General features: G+C 45.1%; 1 protein-coding gene across 1 annotated transcript in view; it reads left to right on the top strand.

Moving 5' to 3' along the window:
• bms1 (BMS1 ribosome biogenesis factor) overlaps positions 1-19,358 on the top strand; it is a 71,495-nt gene that overhangs the window by 30,881 nt on the left and 21,256 nt on the right. The window contains exons 11-18 of the mRNA XM_080215695.1: positions 240-338; positions 754-902; positions 2,597-2,678; positions 4,885-4,967; positions 13,302-13,478; positions 14,559-14,747; positions 17,590-17,770; positions 19,064-19,122. Coding sequence (XP_080071821.1) covers positions 240-338; positions 754-902; positions 2,597-2,678; positions 4,885-4,967; positions 13,302-13,478; positions 14,559-14,747; positions 17,590-17,770; positions 19,064-19,122 — 1,019 coding nt within the window. The remainder of the gene's footprint in view (positions 1-239; positions 339-753; positions 903-2,596; positions 2,679-4,884; positions 4,968-13,301; positions 13,479-14,558; positions 14,748-17,589; positions 17,771-19,063; positions 19,123-19,358) is intronic.

The following is a 19,358-nucleotide window of genomic DNA, read 5'->3' as shown; positions in this document are numbered from 1 at the left end:
TAAAGGTGCTATATCAATACTAGTTGCTGTGGCTCTTGGTAACACTATGAAGAGTAGTGTGTGAGTATATGTTACTGTGACAGTGCAATATTTCCTTTGCTTCCCCTCTCCTCCAGCCCTCCCTCATTTATTCCACGCTGCCCCCACTGTGTATTTCCAGCACTTTCAGTTTACATTTCTGATTTCCAGTCTCTCTGGTGTTTTGCTTTGTTAATACGCTTGCCTTCTCGTTTCTGAAGGAGCATTGAAGTGGAAAGAAGGATTAGCCCAGCGGGCAGCTGATGTCTTCTTAAAGCAGCAGTCGGTCCGAAACCTCCAGAGACTGGTCTACGGAGCAGGTATAGAAGCACAGGCTGGTGTGTGGTCAACTGGATAAGCACCTGAACAGAGAAAAGTTTGCAGAACCCTGGGAAAGGGCGGGTAATGCGATTAAGTGAGTTGCCCTTGCAAAGTTGGCATGGACGCAATGTGTTAACTAGCTTCCTCCTACATTGGAACCATTCTGCGATTGTAAGTAAAAGGTGGGCTTCAACCCCACAGCTTTTGGGCAAACTTTAAGGGTTATGGGAGGTGAGTGAACAGAATTGAAAACAGAACTACGCTGATTTAGATACATGAAGAATTAAACAACTCACTCCTGGCCCCATGTTTATTAATCTGCCATGGACAACGATCACCACGAGCATTTTAAGGGGTTGATGGGCTCTGTGCATGGAAGTGAAATAAAATATCCCTTTCATATCTTTATTTTAGTCATTGAAGAGAATGAGGACGATGAAGGTGGTGATAAGTTGGGAGGAATTTTCCACGTAAGCAGGCCTGACGAATCCAAAAGGAAGGCCAGTGGTCTGGATTCTTCAGTGTTTCATGTGAAAAACCCTCGTGACTGGGACCTGGAAGAGGTGAGGCCACCAGTAGAACTTTTGTTCATTTGTTCATGGGATGTGGGGGTTGTTCAGGTCCAGGTCACCCCTTTACAATCACTTAAGATAAATTAGCGAAGTATTAACCAGCCAACCACTTAGCTGCTTCCCTGTGGGTCGCACTTCAACCTTTCTCAAGTTCAAGGACACGTTGGATGCCCTGGTTGAGAATCGCCTGGGACTGTAGCAAGGAAGAGGAAGAACTGATTGCTAGGCAGTGGGTTTTGTGGGGCTGTGACATCTTCAGACTCACCAGTATTCAGTTGAAGGAAATTATGGCTTGTCTGAGATGATGTTGGGCAAGCAGCCTTCCTAGCACTGAGGTAGCAGGACCAGTGTTTATGTAGAAAATGGCTACGTATCGGTGTTTGCTGTTGCCATAGAATATCAAGATGACGTGGGAGCCGAGAACAGATCCCTAGAGACTCCCATAGTGACAGCGTGGTTTGGAAATAGAAGACGGTGCTGGGATACATCAGCTAGCGCCAAGCTTGACAATAGAGGAGCTAAGAAGGAGGTTGGCATGGTCAGCCGTGGCAAAAGCAAGTGAGGAGAGACCTGATAGAGGTCTACAAAATTGAGAGGCAAAGGCAGGGTGGATAGGCAGAGGCTTTTTCCCAGGGTTAAAGTGCCAGTTCTAAGGGGCACAGGCTCAAGGTGAGGAGTACATGAATAGGGAGGGAATGAAGGGATACAGACCAAGTAAGGACAGAACGTTTTGTTTTAGTTTAGTTTGGGAATCATGATAGGCGTGGGCTTGGAGGGCCGAAGGGCCTGTTCCTGTGCTGTACTTTTCTTTGTTCTAGATGTTGAGAACTGACTACAGACCAACTTCTTCCCTTTAGTGAATGAAAAGTTTCTGGTATTGGAGCATAAGCTTTAGGAGTAGAATTAGGCCATTCGGCCCATCAAATCTGCTATTTGATCATGGCTGATATGTTTCTTATCCCCGTTCTCCCGCCTTTTCCCTGTAACCTTTGATCCCCTTACAAATCAAGAACCTATCTCTGTCTTAAAGACACTCAATGCCCTGGCCTCTACACTCTCTGTGGCAATGAATTCCACAGATTCTCCACCCACTGGCTGAAGAAATTCCCCCTCATCTCAGTTCTAAGGCTGTGACCTCGGATCTTAGTCTCTCCTACTAATAGAAACATCCTCCCACATCCATTCTGTCCAATATTTCAGTATTCTGTAAGTTTGGATGAGATTCCCCCTCATCCTTTTAAACTCCATCGAGTACAGACCCAGTGTCCTCAAACGCTTCTCATATGTCACGGTTCTCGTTCCTGACACCATTCTTCTGAACCTCCTCTGGACCCTATCCAAGCCCAGCACATCTATCCTTAGATGTGGGGGCCCAAAATTGCTTGCAGTGTTCCAAATGTAGTCTGACCATATTAGGCATACTTTTCTATTGTGGGATGGAGCTTATTGATTTTTTTTTTTGAAACTAGAAATTCATAGTCGCAGCCCAGAAGGAGGCTTTTCGGGCCATTGTGCCTGTGCTGGTCCTTTGGAAGAACTACCCGATGAGACCCACTCTTTCTGTAGAGCCCTGCAAGTTTGTCCTTTTGTCAAAAAGAGTTGATACCTCACCAGTTAAAAGTGAGGAGAATTTTTTCTTTACAAAGGAGAATGTTTGTGCTGAAATATTTATTCTCTCTGCACAGACTATGGACAGTGTCCGGGATTGTTTTGTGACTGGAAAATGGGAGTCGAATAAGGATGCGGCCACGCTTCTTCAAGAAGATGGTATGTGGACGATGCAGTTAGACCACCAAGTTCCCAACACTGAGCAATACCAGTACAATTATAGACACCACCCTCCAAACTGTGTTTCTGTCCAAGAGGACGCTGATTAGAAAATTATTGCGCTGGTCATCTGAGGCAACAAAGTAACTGGCAAAACTCCATCTACGAGGGGAGCATCACACAACAATGATTTTTATTTTTGTAACATTTGGTATAAGCTTTCAGGTTTACAATCACGTGATGGTTTTGGTGGTCTCCCAGCTGAATTGGGAGTACTCTTATTCAAAAATTTCTAGATTCTAGAGTGGTCGTAAATGGATTATTGGAAGTTAGTAAACGTCAGACCAATCCTCCATAAAGGAGGGAGAGACAAAATGGGGAATGAAAGGCAGTAAACCTGACATCAGTTGTTCAAACATGGACTAAAGGCTGACTACAGATGGGAGCTACTGCTCTTGGCAATCAAGGCAGCATTTAACTAAGTGTGACATTAAATAGTCTTTGTGAAATTGGAGTCAGTGGGAATCGGTGAAACCCTCCGATGTTTGGAGTCATACCTGCAACAAAGGAAGGTGGTTATGTTGGTTGGAGATCAATCATCTCAGCTCCAGGACACACTGCAGGAGTTCCTCAGGGTAGTGTCCTAGGCTCAACCATCTTCAGCTGCTTCATCGTTGACCTCCTAAATTGTCCAGTCCACCAAACCCACACATCTCCGGACTGAGAGAGGAAACCCGAGCACCCGGAGGAAACCCACACAGATATGGGGAGAGCGTGCAAACTCCACACACACACACACACACACATATACACACACACACACACCCCGTCACCTGAGACTGGAGTTGGCCTCTGGTGCGTGAGGCAGCAATGCTAATGCATGTGCCATCTGAGCTGAGGCATGAGGTTACCTATTGCAGTTGAGTACAGTTCTGCTGCCTTGAATGGCCCACAGCCCCTTAGAGATGTCCAGCCTTGAGTTGCTGAATCCATTCAAAGTCCATCCCATTTAGCACAGTGATGGTGCCACACAACTCGCTGGAGGGTATCCTCAATGTGAAGAAGGTATTTTGTCTCCACAAGGATGGTGCGATGGTCACTCTCAACAATGCTACCATGGACAACTGCATCATCAGCAGGTCAGTGAGGATGAGGTCAAACATATTTTTCCCTCCTGTTGGTTCCCTCACACCTGCCGCGATGTTCTTTAGGACCTGACCAGCTCGGTCTGTGGTGGTACTACTGAGCCACTCTTGGTGATGGACATTGAAGTCCTCATCCAGTGTACATTCTGTGCCCTTGCCACTCTCAGTGCTTCAGCTTGAGTTTTACTTGTCCAAGTTTAATCTGTTGCCATGAGACTTCATGGGATCCAGAGTCAATATTAATAAGGAGGATTTCATTCCCTATAGGCATTCTAATAGATTGATGCAACTGAGTAGCTTGCTTGGCTATTTCAGAGGGCATTTAATAGTCAGCCACGTTGCCGTGGGGCTGGAGTCACAAATTAGTGAACCTGATGGGTTTTTCCCACAATCCTAGACTTCGAATTCCAAACTTTCATGGATTGAATTCAAATGCCACCATCTGCCATGGTCCCCAGAATTGCCCTGGGTCTCTGGATTACTAGTCCACTGCACCACTTTCACCTTGGGTGTGACCAGCTTTAGCCTCCATATGTAAGGAAGGAAATATCTGCCTGGGGGGTGGTACAGCAAAGCTTCACTGAATTGGTCCACAAGTGAGTGGGGTAGTCCTATAATGAGAGGCTGAGTAAATTGGGATTATATTCTCTGGGGTTTCGAAGAATGAGACGTGATCCCATTGAAACATACACGATACTGAAGGGGCTTGACAGGGTAGATACTGAGGAGTTGTTTACCCTGGCTTATCTCAGGATAAAGACTGATTTTTTTCAGGTGAGAAACGAGCAATTTCACTGAAAGGGTCATGAAACTTTGGAATTCTCTTCCGAGGGTTGTGATGCTCTATCACGGCTATGTAAGGCTGAGATAGACAGATTTTTGCTCAGTTAGGGAATAAAGGGATGTGGGGAGCAGACAGGAAAATGTTTCTGAGGCAGGAGTTGGTCAGATTGAATTGACAAGCATGTACAAGGGACCGTATGGTCTACCCTTCTTCTTGTGATCTTATATTTTATCCACATCTCTTCATCATCTTTTATGCCCTTGTTTTTTCCTTCTAGATGCTGCATATGGAACATTTGAGGATCTGGAGACAGGCGAAGTTCACACAGGGAAACCTGATGAGCTAAAACAAGACCATGAGGTTTGTGTTTAAGGAAACCTACTTCCAGAGAGATATTTGATTTATTATTGTCACACTTTATTAATATACAGTGAAAGGTATTGTTTCTTGCACGCTATACAGACAAAGCTTACCATTCATAGAGAAAAAAAAGAGTGTGTGTAGAACGTAGTGTTTTAGTCATAGCTCAGGTTTAGAGAAAGATCGACTTAATACAAGGTAGGTCCATTCAAAACTCTGGCAGCAGGGAAGAAGCTGTTATTGTGTTGGTTGGTCCATGACCTCAGGCTTTTTCCTGATGGAAAAGAGTATGTCTGGGGTGCATGAGGTCCTTAATTATGCCGGTTGCTTTTCCAAGGCAGGGGGACGTGTAGACCGAGTCAATGGATGGGAGACTGGTTTGTGTGATGGATTGGGCTATATTCACGATCTTTTGTAGAGCAGGAGCCATACCAAACCGTGATACAATCAGAAAGAATGCTTTCTATCGTGCATCTGTAAAGGTTGGTGAGAATTGGAGTGGACATGCCAAATTTTCTTAGGCTTCTGAGAAAGTAGAGATATTGGTGGGGTTTCTTAACTATAGCGTCGGCGTGGAGGGACCAGAGAGGTTGTTGGTGATCTGGACACCTAGAAACTTGAAATTCTTGACCATTTCTGTTTCATCCTGTTGATGTAGACAGGGACATATCCTCCACTACACGTCCTGAAGTCAATGACTACCTCCTTCATTTTGTTGACATTGAGGGAGGGATTATTTTCGTTGCACCAATTTACCAGTTAGTTCCTCTGTCTTTTTCCTGTACCCTGTCTCGTTGTTGTTTGAGAGCTGACCCACTATGCTTGAAAATCGAGTTGAAGGGCAATTTGGCCACAGAGTCATTGGTGTATAGTGATTACAGTAAGGGGGCTGAGGGCACAGCATTGTGGGACACCGGTGTTGAGGATGATCGTGGAGGAGCTGTTGTTGTCTACCCTTCCTGATTGTGGTCTGTGGATTAGACAGTTTAGGATCCAGTCACAAAGGGGAGGAGCTGAGCCCCAGGCCACAAAGTCTGGAGATGAGTTTTGTAATAGCATTGAAGGCTGAGCTGTAGTCAGTAAGGCTGAGTGCAGGATCAGGGAGATAGCGTGGACCTGTTGGAATGGTAGGCAAACTGCAGTGGATCCAGGTCGTCCGGGAGGCTGGAAGTGATTCCTGCCATGACTAACATTTTGAAGCACTTCATAATGATGGATGTCAGAGCCACTGGCTGATGGTCATTAAGGCTCGCTGCTTGGCTTTTCATTACATAAGAACATAAGAAATAGGAGCAGGAGTAGGCCTTCGAGCCTGCCTCCGCCATTCAATAAGATCGTGGCTGATCTGAAGTGAATCATTCCACTTTCCTGCTTTCTCCCCATAACCCTTAATTCCCCTATCAGAAATCTATCTACCCTTGACTTAAATATATTCAACAAGGTAGTCTCCGTCGCTTCAATAGGTAGAGAATTCCAGAGATTCACCACCCTCTGAGTGAAGAAGTTCCTCCTCAACTCCGTTCTAAACTGCTCCCCGGTTTATCTTGAGGCTGTGCCCTCTAGTCCTGCTATCCTTTCTAAGCGGGAAGAATCTGTCTACCTCTACCCTACCTAGCCCCTTCACTATCTTATACGTCTCTATAAGATCCCCCCTCAGCCTTCTAAACTCCAACGAGTACAGACCCAATCTATTTAGTCTCTCTTCATAGTCCAACCCCCTCATCTCTAGTATCAGCCTAGTGAACCTTCTCTGCACTCCCCTCAAGGCCAGTATATCCTTTTGCAAACACGGGGCCCAAAACTGCACACAGTACTCCTGCTGCGGTCTCACCAGTGCCCTGTACAGTTGCAGCAAGACCTCCCTGCTTTTATATTCTATTGAATTACTTATTCATTGATAATGGGATGATGGTTGTCTTCTTGAAGCAGAGAGGAGCATCAGGTTGGTGTAAAGAGAGGTTAAAGATGCCTGCGAATACTCCTGCCACCCGGTCTGCGCAGGATCTGAGCACACATCTGGATGCCGCATCCGGGCCTGTTGCTTTCCATGGGTTAACTTTCGAGTAGGCTGCTCTGACATCTGCAATGGTGATCTCAGATATGGGTACGGCCGAAGCTTCCTGGGTGGAGAGCTGACCTCTTGCTCAAAACGGGCATAGAATGCATTGAGCTCATCAGGAGGGATGCTTTGGTGCCAGCCATTCTAAATGCCTTCATCTTATAGCCTGTTATGTCTTGCAGACCTTGCCAAAGTCGGTGGGAGTCTGTATGGCTAGTCTGGGACTATTGCTTGGTCTGGTATTGTGATTTAGCATAAGAACATAATAAGAACATAAGAAATAGGAGCAGGAGTAGGCCATCTAGCCCTTCAAGCCTGCCCCGCCATTCAATAAGATCATGGCTGATCTGAAGTGGTTCAGTTCCACTTTCCCGCTTTCTCCCCATAACCCTTAATCCCCCTGTCTATCAGAAACCTATCTACCCGTGTCTTAAATATATTTAGCGAGGTAACCTCCACCACTTCAACGGGCAGAGAATTCCAGAGATTCACCACCCTTTGAGTGAAGAAGTTCCTCCTCAACTCCGTTCTAAACTGCCCCCCCCTTATCTTGAGGTTGTGCCCTCTAGTCCTGCTATCCTTTCTAAGCGGGAAGAATCTCTCTACCTCTACACTATCCATCTCTTTTATTATCTTATACGTCTCTATAAGATACCCCCCTCATCCTTCTAAACTCCAACGAGTACAGACCCAGTCTATTTCGTCTCTCTTCATAGGCTAACCCCCTCATCTCCGGTATCAGCCTACTGAACCTCCTCTGCACTCCCTCCAAGGCCAAAATATCCTTGCGCAAGTGCGGCGACCAAAACTGCACATGGTACTCCAGCTGCGGCCTCACCAGTGCCCCATACAGTTGCAGCAAGACCTCCCTGCTTTTATATTCTATCCCCCTCGCTATAAAGGCCAGCATCCCATTCGCCTTCTTGAACCCTGCTGCACCTGCAGACTGGGTTTTTGCGACTCGTGCACAAGGACCCCCAGGTCCCTCTGCACCGTAGCATGCTGCAGCTTTTCGCCCTTCAAATAGTAATCCCTTCTACTATTATTCCTGCCAAAGTGGATAACCTCACACTTGCTAACATTGTACTCCATCTGCCAGGTCCTCGCCCACTCGCTCAGCCTATCCAGATCCCTCTGCAGACTTTCCACACCCTCCACACAATTTGCTTTTCCACTCATCTTCGTGTCATCAGCAAATTTCGTCACCCTACACTCAGCCCCCTCCTCCAGATCATCTATATAAATGGTAAATAGCTGAGGCCCCAGCACCGATCCCTGCGGCACTCCACTAGTCACCAACCGCCAATCAGAATAGCACCCATTGATACCAACTCTCTGCCCCCTATTAGACAACCAATCCTCTATCCACGCTAACACCTTACCCCCAACGCCATGCCCCCTAACCTTCTGAAGCAACCTTTCTGAAGGCATCTAAGATGGATCTCTGTTGATCTTTTCTGGATTTCTTAAATGATTAATTAAATAGCACCTGATACTTAAGACTTTATTTTCTGAAGGTTCTGGCTAAAGCATGACCATTATTTTGGGTTTTCTGTGTTGGAGTTGGCTGTATTGTACCGGGCTCAAACTCTGCACAGCTTTAGTCTGCAAATTATTCACAAGGTAATGTCAACTCTCCACAATGCTTCATCACATATTGGAAGCACGGTCCCTGGCTATTAAAAGGAATTAGGAAATATGGATTGTTGGACACCTGGAGCAGATTCAGTTCACTTTGTAGAGTGCATTTTGGGAAAGTGACATTGAATTGTAGAGAGAGTTTAAAGATGAAGGTAAGGCTGATTTACTTTTAAGAAGCAGCAAACAGGATTCTACATTTTTGCTTTGGCTATTAAATATAAAAAGGAAAGAAGTGACGTACTAGGCGTTACCTAGACCATTATTGAAGTATCACATGAAGGGCGACACAGTGACACAGGGATTAGCAGCGCTGCCTCAGCACCATGGAACATAGAACCTTACAGTGCAGAAAGAAGCCCTTCGGCCCATCGAGTCTGCACCGACCGCAATCCCACCCAGGCCCTACCCCCATATTGTTACCCGCTAATCTCTCTAACCTAAGCATCTTAGGACACTAAGGGGCAATTTTAGCATAGCCAGTCAACCTAACCCGCACATATTTCGGACTTTGGGAGGAAACCAGAGCACCCGGAGGAAACCCATACAGACATGAGGAGAATGTACAAACTCCACACAGACAGTGACGCGAGGCCGGGAATCGAACCCAGGTCCCTGGAGCTGTGAAGCAGCAGTGCTAACCACTGCTACCGTGCTGCCCGCAAGTTCAGTTCTGGCATTGGGTAGCTGCCGGTGGAGTTTGCACGTTTGCCCTGTAGCTGCATGGGTTTCCTCTCAGTGCTCTGGTTTCCTCCTACAACTCAGATGTGCAAGTTAGGTGGATTGGCCATGCTAAACTGCCCCTTTGTGTCCCAAGATGTGTAGGCTAGGGGGATTGGCAGGGGTTGTGGGGATAAGGCAGGGGATGGGCCTGGGTGAGATGTGCTGTTGATGAGTTGGTGCAAATCCAATGGGCTGAATGGCTGCATTCTGCACTGTAGGGATTACATGATTCTGTTCTATGATTATAAGTTCTGGGCTCCATGTCATTGGAAAGATATTAGCATTTGGAGAGCACTGAAAAGATCATTCCTGGACTGCTACCATGAAAGGGGTAAAGAGAAAGTCAGAAAATGGTGCTTTATTCAATAGTTAAGGGGGGAATCTAATAAAGCTTTAAAAATTGTGAAAGCTTCTTGAGGATAAACGATAAAAGATGTTTTCATTGATTGGTGAAACATCGAAGTCCAGCAGCCAGCTGGGCTTACTAATCACCAGTTCAACACCAGAGGTTTTCCTGCATTAACAACTTATTGAATTCGATCCTGCTGCTCCATCTTTTAAAATTCCATCACGACCAGTTCCATTCTCCTCACTCTTTAAAATTCCATCTGGGAAGATTTTGCAAAGTTTATCTCATGTCATCCTATCATCTTCTATAAGACCTGAGATCTGAGTTGACATGAGGTTTCAAATGAAATTCCGTCTTTGTTAAACACTCTTAATTATAATTATAATCTTGATTATAGAACATAGAACATTACAGCGCAGAACAGGCCCTTCGGCCCACGATGTTGCGCCGACCAGTTAAAAAACAATGACCCTCTAACCTAAACCAAACCCTTTCCATCCATAAACCTATCCACGGATCTCTTAAACGCCCCCAAACTAGGCGCATCCACAACTGCAGCAGGCAGGGCATTCCAATCCCTCACCACCCTCTGGGTAAAGAACCTACCCCTGATATCCGTCCTATAACTACCGCCCCTTAATTTAAAGCTATGCCCCCTCGTGCTAGCTTTCTCCATCTGAGGGAAAAGGCTATCACTGTCCACCCTATCCAAACCTCTGATCATCTTATATGTTTCAATAAGGTCCCCTCGCAGCCGCTTTCTTTCTAATGAAAACAACCCCAAATCCCTCAGTCTCTCCTCATAGGACCTCCCCTCTATACCAGGCAACATCCTGGTAAACCTCCTCTGCACCCTCTCCAAAGCCTCCACATCCTTCCTATAATGTGGGGACCAGAACTGCACACAGTACTCCAAGTGCGGACGCACCAGAGTTTTGTACAGTTGCAACATGACGCTGCGGCTCTTAAATTCATTCCCCCTACCAATAAACGCCAAGACACCGTATGCCTTCCTAACAACCCTATCTACTTGATTCCCAACTTTCAGGGATCTATGTACACATACACCTAGATCCCTCTGTTCATCAACACTATTCAGAGTCCTGCCGTTAGCCCTATACTCTACACATCCATTATTCCTGCCAAAGTGAATTACCTCACACTTTTCCGCATTAAACTCCATCCTCCACCTCTCGGCCCAGCTCTGCAACTTGACCAAGTCTCCCTGTAGACTAAGACACCCTTCCTCACTATCTACCACACCTCCGACTTTGGTGTCATCAGCAAATTTACTAATCCACCCAGCTATACCCTCATCCAGATCATTTATAAAAATTACAAACAGCAGTGGCCCCAAAACAGATCCCTGAGGCACACCACTCGTAACTGATTATAATTATAATTTATAACCCTCTCATTAACCAGTGTAAAGAATCCATTGCCATTTACTCTATTATAACCCTAATCTTCTATAATCTGGAAAAGCTTTGCTTTGATTTGATTTATTATTGTCACATATATTAGCATACAGTGAAAATTATCGTTTCTTGCACACTAGTGCAGACAAAAACATACCATTCATAGAGAAGGAAATGAGGGAGTGCAGAATGTAGTGTTACAGTCACAGCTAGGGCGTAGAGAAAGATCAGCTTAGTGCAAGGTAGGCCCATTCAAAAGTCTGGCAGCAGGGAAGAAGCTGTTCTTGAGTTGGTTGGTCCTCAGACTTGTGTATCTTTTTCCTGATGGAAGAAGGTAGAAGAGAGAATGTCTGGGGTGTTTCGTTATGCTGGCTGCTTTTCCGAGGCAACGGGAAGTGTAGACAGAGTCAATGGATGGGAGGTTGGTTTGCATGATGGATTGGGCTACGTTCACGACCTTTTGTAGCTTTTTTGCTGTTTGTAGTTACCCATCTTTAGTTCATTTGATGTGAAAAAGACCTCCTCATCCTGGTTTTTCTACAACTGTAAGCTCCTGTTATATGCAATGTGCTTATCCTTAAAACACAATGTTCTTGCTATGATCTAACTCGCATTTGGTTTAACATCATTTCCTCTTTTTGTTGTATGCATTTTTGAAAATTTAAATCGCTAACAAGGGCATAATCATCGAGAATTTTCCTGGATGGGCAAAGGAGACACTTTGAAATGTTTTCATAAATCATATCATTAGAATATAAATGTTTGGCAGCAAATGATTGCTAACTGCTTGATGGCCACGCAGACAGAATGGGCTGAAGGGACTCTTCTTGTTCTGTAAAACGCTATGACTGGTCTCCACCAGTGGGTTTATTTAACTGCACGGTACGCCAGAGGGATCTCTGCTACTTTTCTGATCATCACAACATTATTGGGTGTTAGCCTCAATGCCCTGTAAGGATGGGGATGTTATCCAGAATTCCTGATGTTTTTGACTGTACACTTAACTCTGCCATAAGGTCATAGAGTTTGAGGTCTACAGCATGGAAACATGCCATCTTTTTTTTAAACCCCTAAGCTAGTCCCAATTGCCCGTGTTTGGCCCATATTCCTCTATACTCATCTTCCCCATGAAACTGTCTAAATGCTTTTTAAAAGACAAAATTGTACCCGCCTCTACTACTACCTCTGGCAGTCGTTGCAGATGCTCACCACCCTCTGTGAAAAAATTGCCTCTGGACATTTTTGTATCTCTCCCCTCCCACCTTAAACCTATGCCCTCCCGTTTTAGACTCCACTACCTTTGGGACAATGTATTGACTAACTAGCTGATCTGTGGTCCACATTATTTTATAGACTTCTGTGAGATCACCCCTCAGCCTCCTACACGCCAGAAAAAAAAGTCCCAGTCTATCCAGTCTCTCCTTGTAACTCAATCCATCAAGTCCCGGTAGCATCCTTGCAAATCTTTTCTGCACTCTTGTCTAGTTTAATAATAGCCTTTCTATAATAGGGTGACCAGAACTATACACGATATTCCAGGTGTGGCCGTACCAATGTCTTGAAAAATTGCAACAAGACATCCCAACTCCTGCATTCAATGTTCTGACCATTGAAACCTAGCATGCTGAATGCCACCTTCATCACTCTGTCCACCTGTGACTCCCTTTGAAGGAGCTATGAACTTGTACCCCTAGATCTCTTTGTTCTATAACTCTCCCCAGTGCCCTACCATTAACTGAATAAATCCTGCCCTGGTTTTATCTACCAAAATGCATCACCTGGCATTTATCTTAATTAAACTCCACCTGCCACTTGTCAGCCCACTGGGTGGGCTGGTAAGACGAAGGGACTAACCCGAAAGCTTGTGCGTTTACTATCAAATAAATTGGTTGGACTAAAACCTGGTGTTGTCAGACATTTTACTGGGCTGGTAAGATACAGGTGAATTATCCAAGGGCAGGGTTGGGCTTTGCTGTCACATCCAGTAAGCTGCTGGAACATGTGGGACCATTTCTCAGGGAACGAGGCAGAAATTAGTCAAAACATTCCAAGCCTCAGGATTTGATAGGAAACATTTTAGTTTATGTTCTTAATCTGGATGTAGAAATTAGCTTAAAAACTGAAAATCAAATTGTCTGCTGTACCAGGAAGGTGAAGATGATGGCAAAGATAATGAAGATCCCAGAGGTATCGAGGAAAAGAAGCAACAGACCAAGCGTTTGGAGAAAAAGCGGAGATTGAAGGAAATGTTTGATGTGGAATATGATGATGGCGACGCAACCTACTTTGATGATCTGAAGGAAGAAATGCAGAAACAGGCACAGGTAAGCACAAACATTCAAGTCTGAGAGTCCTGCACTTGCTGCAATGCACGCGTCAATAGTAAAGCATGCACCGGTTGGAATTTTAATTGTCAAAAATTCAAGATGATATCAGTATTGAAAGGAGAGTGATGCTTCTCTCTTTGCTTTTGTTGACTGCTGATGGTTACTTGTTTTTGTTTCACTGCCGTCCCACATTGGTTTGCTCATATTTCATCTCTTCCCTGTTCACTGACCTTTTGTTCTCGGAGTATGAAATTTGACGCAGTTGTATGACGGCTTCGCATCCGAAGGACACGCTGGTTAAGGTGTGTTGGCGGTGCTAAATTCTCCCTCAGTATACCCGAACAGGCGCCTGTGTGTGGCAACCAGGGGATTTTCACAGTAACCTCATTGCTGAGTAAGCCTACTTGTGACACTAATAAATAAACTTCAGACTTTAAGTGAAATAGAAAGTTATTTCTAAGGTTAATGAGTGGCACAGTGGTTAGCACTGCTACCTCATAGTACCATGAACTGGGTTTGATTCCCGGTTTAGGTCACTGTCTGTATGGAGTTTGCATGTTCTCCCCGTGTCTGCGTGGGGTTTCCTCCCACAGTCTGAAAGACCTGTGGTTAGGTGCATTGACCCGAACAGGTACCGGAGTGTGGTGAATTTCATAGTAACTTCATTGCAGTGTAAATGTGAGCCTTACTTGTGACTAATAAATAAACTTTAGATGCATATGTTTATAGCAGAAATCCCTTGCACGTCTCCTTCAGGTATAATGCTGCAAGGAATCACTATGATAGGAAAACAAAAATTCTGCAGATGCTGGAAACCTGAAATAAAAAGAGAAAATGTTGTTAATTATCGGCAGGTCGGGTTAACTTCTCAATTCGATGACTTGTTATCAGTTCTGAAATTGACCTGAAATGTTAACGCTGTTTCTCTCCACAGGTGCTGCCTGACCTGCTGAGTAATTATAGTATTTTTCTGTTTTGGTGATGATAAGCAAACTGTTTCCCACCTAAACCCATGTGCACTATCCAGTAAAACACCCTTCTGATCTTTATTCAAACATGGCTTTCCCTTTCCAACAGCTTAATCGAACTGAATTTGAGGACCAGAATGATGAGGTCCGAGTTCAGTATGAAGGTTTTCGCCCCGGAATGTACTTGCGTGTTGAGATTGACAATGTGCCCTTTGAGTTTGTGGCGAATTTTGACTCCTCCTATCCATTGATTCTCGGTGGCTTGGGAAACAGCGAAGGAAATATTGGATTCCTGCAGGTAATGGCTCACCAATAACGACACTTTGCATTTACACGGTGCCTTGAGTCTGTGTGGAGTTTGCATGTTCTCCCTGTGTCTGTGTGAATTTCCTCCAGGTGCTCCGGTTTTCTCCCACATTTCAAATATAGAACATAAAACAGTACAACACAGGACAGGAACAGGTCCTTTGTCCTCAATGTTGTGTCAAACATGACACCAAATTAAACTAATCCCTTCTGCCTGCCCTTGGTCCATATCCCCCTCTCCTTGTATATTTGTGTGCTTATCTTAAAGCCCCTTAAATGCCCCTAACATTTCTGCCCATACCACCACTCCTGACAGCATATTCTAGACGCCTACCACTCTTTAAAAAAAAAACAAATTGCCCCTCACATCTCCTTTAAACTTTCTCCTCTCATTTTAAGTGCACGCTCCCCAGTATTAGACATTTCAACTCTGGGAAAGCATTGTCAACCCTGTCTATGCCCCTCATAATTTTATAGTCTTTTATCAGGTCTCCCCTCAGCCTGCGCCGCTCCAGAGAAAACAACCCGAGTTTGTCCAGCCTCTCCTTTATAGCTCATACCCTCTAATCTAGGCAGCATCCTGGTAAACCTCTTCTGCACCCTCTCCAACACCCCTCTGCCAGAAAGATATGGAAACTTTGGAGAAAATGCAAAGAAGGTTCACCAGGATGTTGTCTGGTCTTGAGGGCGTTGACTGTGAGGAGAAGTTGAATAAAGTAGGATTGTTTTCAGTGGAAAGACGGAGGCTGATGGCAGACCTGATATGGCCTACAAAATTTTGAGGCATGGAAAGGTTGGATAGTCAGAGGCTTTTTCCAACGATAGATGTGTCAGTTGCAAGGGGGCACAGATTCAAGGTGAGAGGGGGAAAGTTTAAGGGAGATGTACAGGGGAAGTTTTTCACACAGAGAGTGGTGGGTGCCTGGAATGTGCTGCCAGAGGATGTGGTGAAAGCAGCTGCATTAGCAACAGATAAAAGGCATCTGGATGGGTACATGAATATGGAGAGAGTAGAGGGATATAGAACATAGAACAATACAGGCCCTTCGGCCCTCGATGTTGTGCCGAGCTATGTCTGAAACCAAGATCAAGCTATCCCATTCCCTATCATTCTGGTATGGTCCATGTGCCTATCCAGTAACTGCTTGAAAGACCCTGAAGTGTCCAACTCCACAATCACAGCAGGCAGTGCATTCCACACCCCAACCACTCTCTCAGTAAGGAATCTGCCTCGGACGTCCCTCCTATATCTCCCACCATGAATCTTATAGTTATACCCCCTAATAACAGCTACATCCACCCAAGGAAATAGCCTCTGCCCGTCCATTCTATCTATCCCCCTCATCATCTTATAAACCTCTATTAAATCACCTCTCATCCTCCTCCGCTCTAAAGAGAAAAGCCCCAGCTCCCTCCTCCTTTACTCATAAGACCTACCCTCCAAACCAGGCAGCATCCTGGTAAATTTCCTCTGCAGTCTCCAATGCTTCCACATTCTGCTTATAGTGTGGTGACCAGAACTGAACACAACATTCCAAACGTGGTCTCACCAAGGTCCTATATAGTTGCAGCACAACCCCACGGCTCTTAAACTCAAACCCCCTGTTAGTAAATGCTAACACACTATAAGCCTTTTTCATGGCTCTATCCACTTGAGTGGCAACCTTCAGAGATCTATGGATATGAACCCCAAGATCTCTCTGTTACTCCACATTCCTCAGAACCCTGCCGTTGACCCTGTAATCCGCATTCAAGTTTGTCTTACCAAAATGAATCACCTTGATCTTATCAAGGCTAAACTCCATCAGCCACTTTTCGGCCTGGCTCTGCATCCTATCAATGTCTCTTTGCAGCCTGCAAGAGCCCTCCACCTCGTCCACTACTCCACTAATTTTTGGTGTCATCAGCAAGTTTACTGACCCATCTATTTGACCTATAAAGGTCCCAGTCAATATTTGGAAAGTTAAAATCACCCATGATAACTACCCTGTGACCTCCACACTTATCCATAATCTGCTTTGCCATTTCCTCCTCCACATCTCTATTACTATTTGGGGCCTATAGAAAACTCCTAACAACGTGACCAATCCTTTCCTATTTCTAACTTCAGCTTAGGATATGGACTGAGTAAGGGCAGAAGCTGCTGTCCTGTTCTTTGGACCGTCGCTGGAGTACGACAATTTAAGAACAATCAGGGCTTTGTGTAGCTGAAGACTGACTCTACCCCATTGTATACTAATTAACTGGCCATATTGTGTGTCGGAGGTTTTTGTGTAAATCGGCTGCTGCATTTGCTACATTATGAAAATGGCTATCCTTCCAAAATGACTTCATTGGCTGTAAAGTGCCTTGAAAAATCCTGTTGTTGTGAAAGGCGCTGTATAAATGTGGGAGTTTTGTTTGTTTATTTTATGATGGGAGATGAGGATTATTGTATAGGCTTGGGGGGGATGTGAGGGAAAGCTTTTTTTTAATCCAGGGGGTGGCGATGGTCTGGAATGTGCTGCCTGGGAGGGTGGTAGAGGCAGGTTGCCTCACATCCTTTAGAACTTACCTGGGTGAGCACTTGGTGCATCATCACATTCAAGGCATGGTCAAAATGCTGGTAAATGGGATTGGATGGGAGGTCAGGTGTCTGTACAGAGTCAGTGAGCTGGAGGGCCTTTTCTGTACTGTTTGATTGTATGACCCTTGTCAGTGGAATATGTTACATTTAACATCTGTTGAGAAGAGTTACCTTTGTGCGTAGGTGCATTGTTACTGAGATGGCTCCAACTTCCAAGATCTTTGTGACTGCCATCCACTAACATCCCATTTTCTTTCTGCTCAACCAGATGCGTTTGAAGAAGCATCGATGGCACAACAAGATTTTGAAGACCAGAGACCCTTTGATCTTCTCCCTTGGCTGGAGACGCTTTCAGACCATCCCACTGTATTACATTGAGGATCATAATGGACGTCACAGACTGCTCAAGTACACACCTGAGCACATGCACTGCTGTGCTACCATCTGGGGTAAAAGACTTCCCACTTCTCCCTCTCCTTGAGCAGAGAATAATTCTTGGGTGCGGAGCCTAAGTGCTGGCTTACACTATTCATGTATGTGCCGTGTAGCGACCAGTAATTTAAGAGTTTTGAGCTTTCAGTTAATGGTTGAAAGGATAACGGAACAAAATTTCACATTTTAAGATGTTTCCTGTAACCAGTGATTAAAAGCATCACTGAATAAATACTGGCTGGAATTCTCTGGCTGTTCACGCCCCACTGCTACTGCTGCTGCCAGAGAGAATGGAGAATTTGGCACTAAGCCATTCACAGCAGCGGGACTGAAAAATCACAGCTGTGGTTGAGGCCAGAGAATCTGATCCGCTATTTTATTCAGGCCACTTATACTTTGAGACATTAGAGTAGCTCCCCACCCCCTTCTTATTTTAACACCGTTGAAAGAATAGATGCTATCCTTTAAGTAGGAATTCTCCCAGAATCAGTAAAAATGATTTGTAGTTTCCGTGTATTTTATTTTATTTGCCACAAGTAAGGCTTACATTAACACTGCAATGAAGTTATTGTGAAACTCCCCTAGTCGTCACACTCCGGCTCCTGTTCAGGTCAGTGCACCCTAACCAGCACGCCTTTCAGAATGTGGGAGGAAACCAGAGCACCCAGAGAAAACCCACGCAGGCACGGGGAGAACGTGCAAACTCCACACAGACAGTGACCCATGTCGGGAATCGAATGTAGGTCCCTGGCGCTGTCAGGCAGCAGTGCTAACCACTGTGCCGCCCACTTGTTTGCCTTTGTCAATCTGGTCATTTCTAACCTTTAGAACCGTCTTTCTCTGTGAAAGCATTATTGGTTTTCCTCCCACAAGTGCAAGCTAGGTGAATCTTCCAGCTTCATTTTAATTTGATCCTTTCAACCTGAGCTTGAGCTCCCACCTGCTTTCCGCTGTGCTGAACCATAGAAAGCTGAGACTTCTGCCAGACTAAGAACTTTCTGAAGCCTTGAGCCAGGCCCTCTACAAATCATCACTAAAAACACAGTTCATCCTGTCTAATGAAGATATGTGTCAAGGTAGGCCAGTTAGCAGTCTGAACCTACTCTGCCGAGAGGTATAATCATGGGTGACCTATCTGCTTGTAACCATAGATGTTAAGTTTTATAGAGCTTTCTGCTCACTAGGTAGTGCAGGGTGCAGTATGAGTAAATCATATTTACTCATGTTTACTCTTGTAGCAAAGGCTGCTAATGTTTTCAGTCATGGTTTTTTTTGAGTAACATCTAGATCTTTATCCTTCCTCGTTGCAGGTCCGATTACTCCACAAGGGACAGGCTTTTTCGCTATTCCATCTGTGACCGGTGCTACGGTGAGTTTTGGCAGACGGGCAAAAGGCAGCTTTAATCTTTAAGGAGTAGGGCAGACGGGTTAGATCCTGCAGTGCTTTCATCCTCCCATCTTCCATTGTCACCATTTCCACACGCACTCACTCATTCGTGCCCTGACCACTTCCCTTGGCTTATTCAGAAGAGAGTTTGGTCCAGGTGTGAAAGTGGTGAATGACTGTGTCCAGTTATTGTTCAGGGGTTGGAAATCGCACAATGT

The sequence above is a fragment of the Carcharhinus amblyrhynchos genome, chromosome 31 (assembly GCF_965287045.1).
Source record: "Carcharhinus amblyrhynchos chromosome 31, sCarAmb.v2.hapA, whole genome shotgun sequence".
In the NCBI taxonomy this organism is placed as follows: domain Eukaryota; kingdom Metazoa; phylum Chordata; class Chondrichthyes; order Carcharhiniformes; family Carcharhinidae; genus Carcharhinus; species Carcharhinus amblyrhynchos.
The sequence above is the reverse complement of the archived record's forward strand: the minus strand, read 5'-3'. Positions and strand labels throughout refer to the sequence as shown.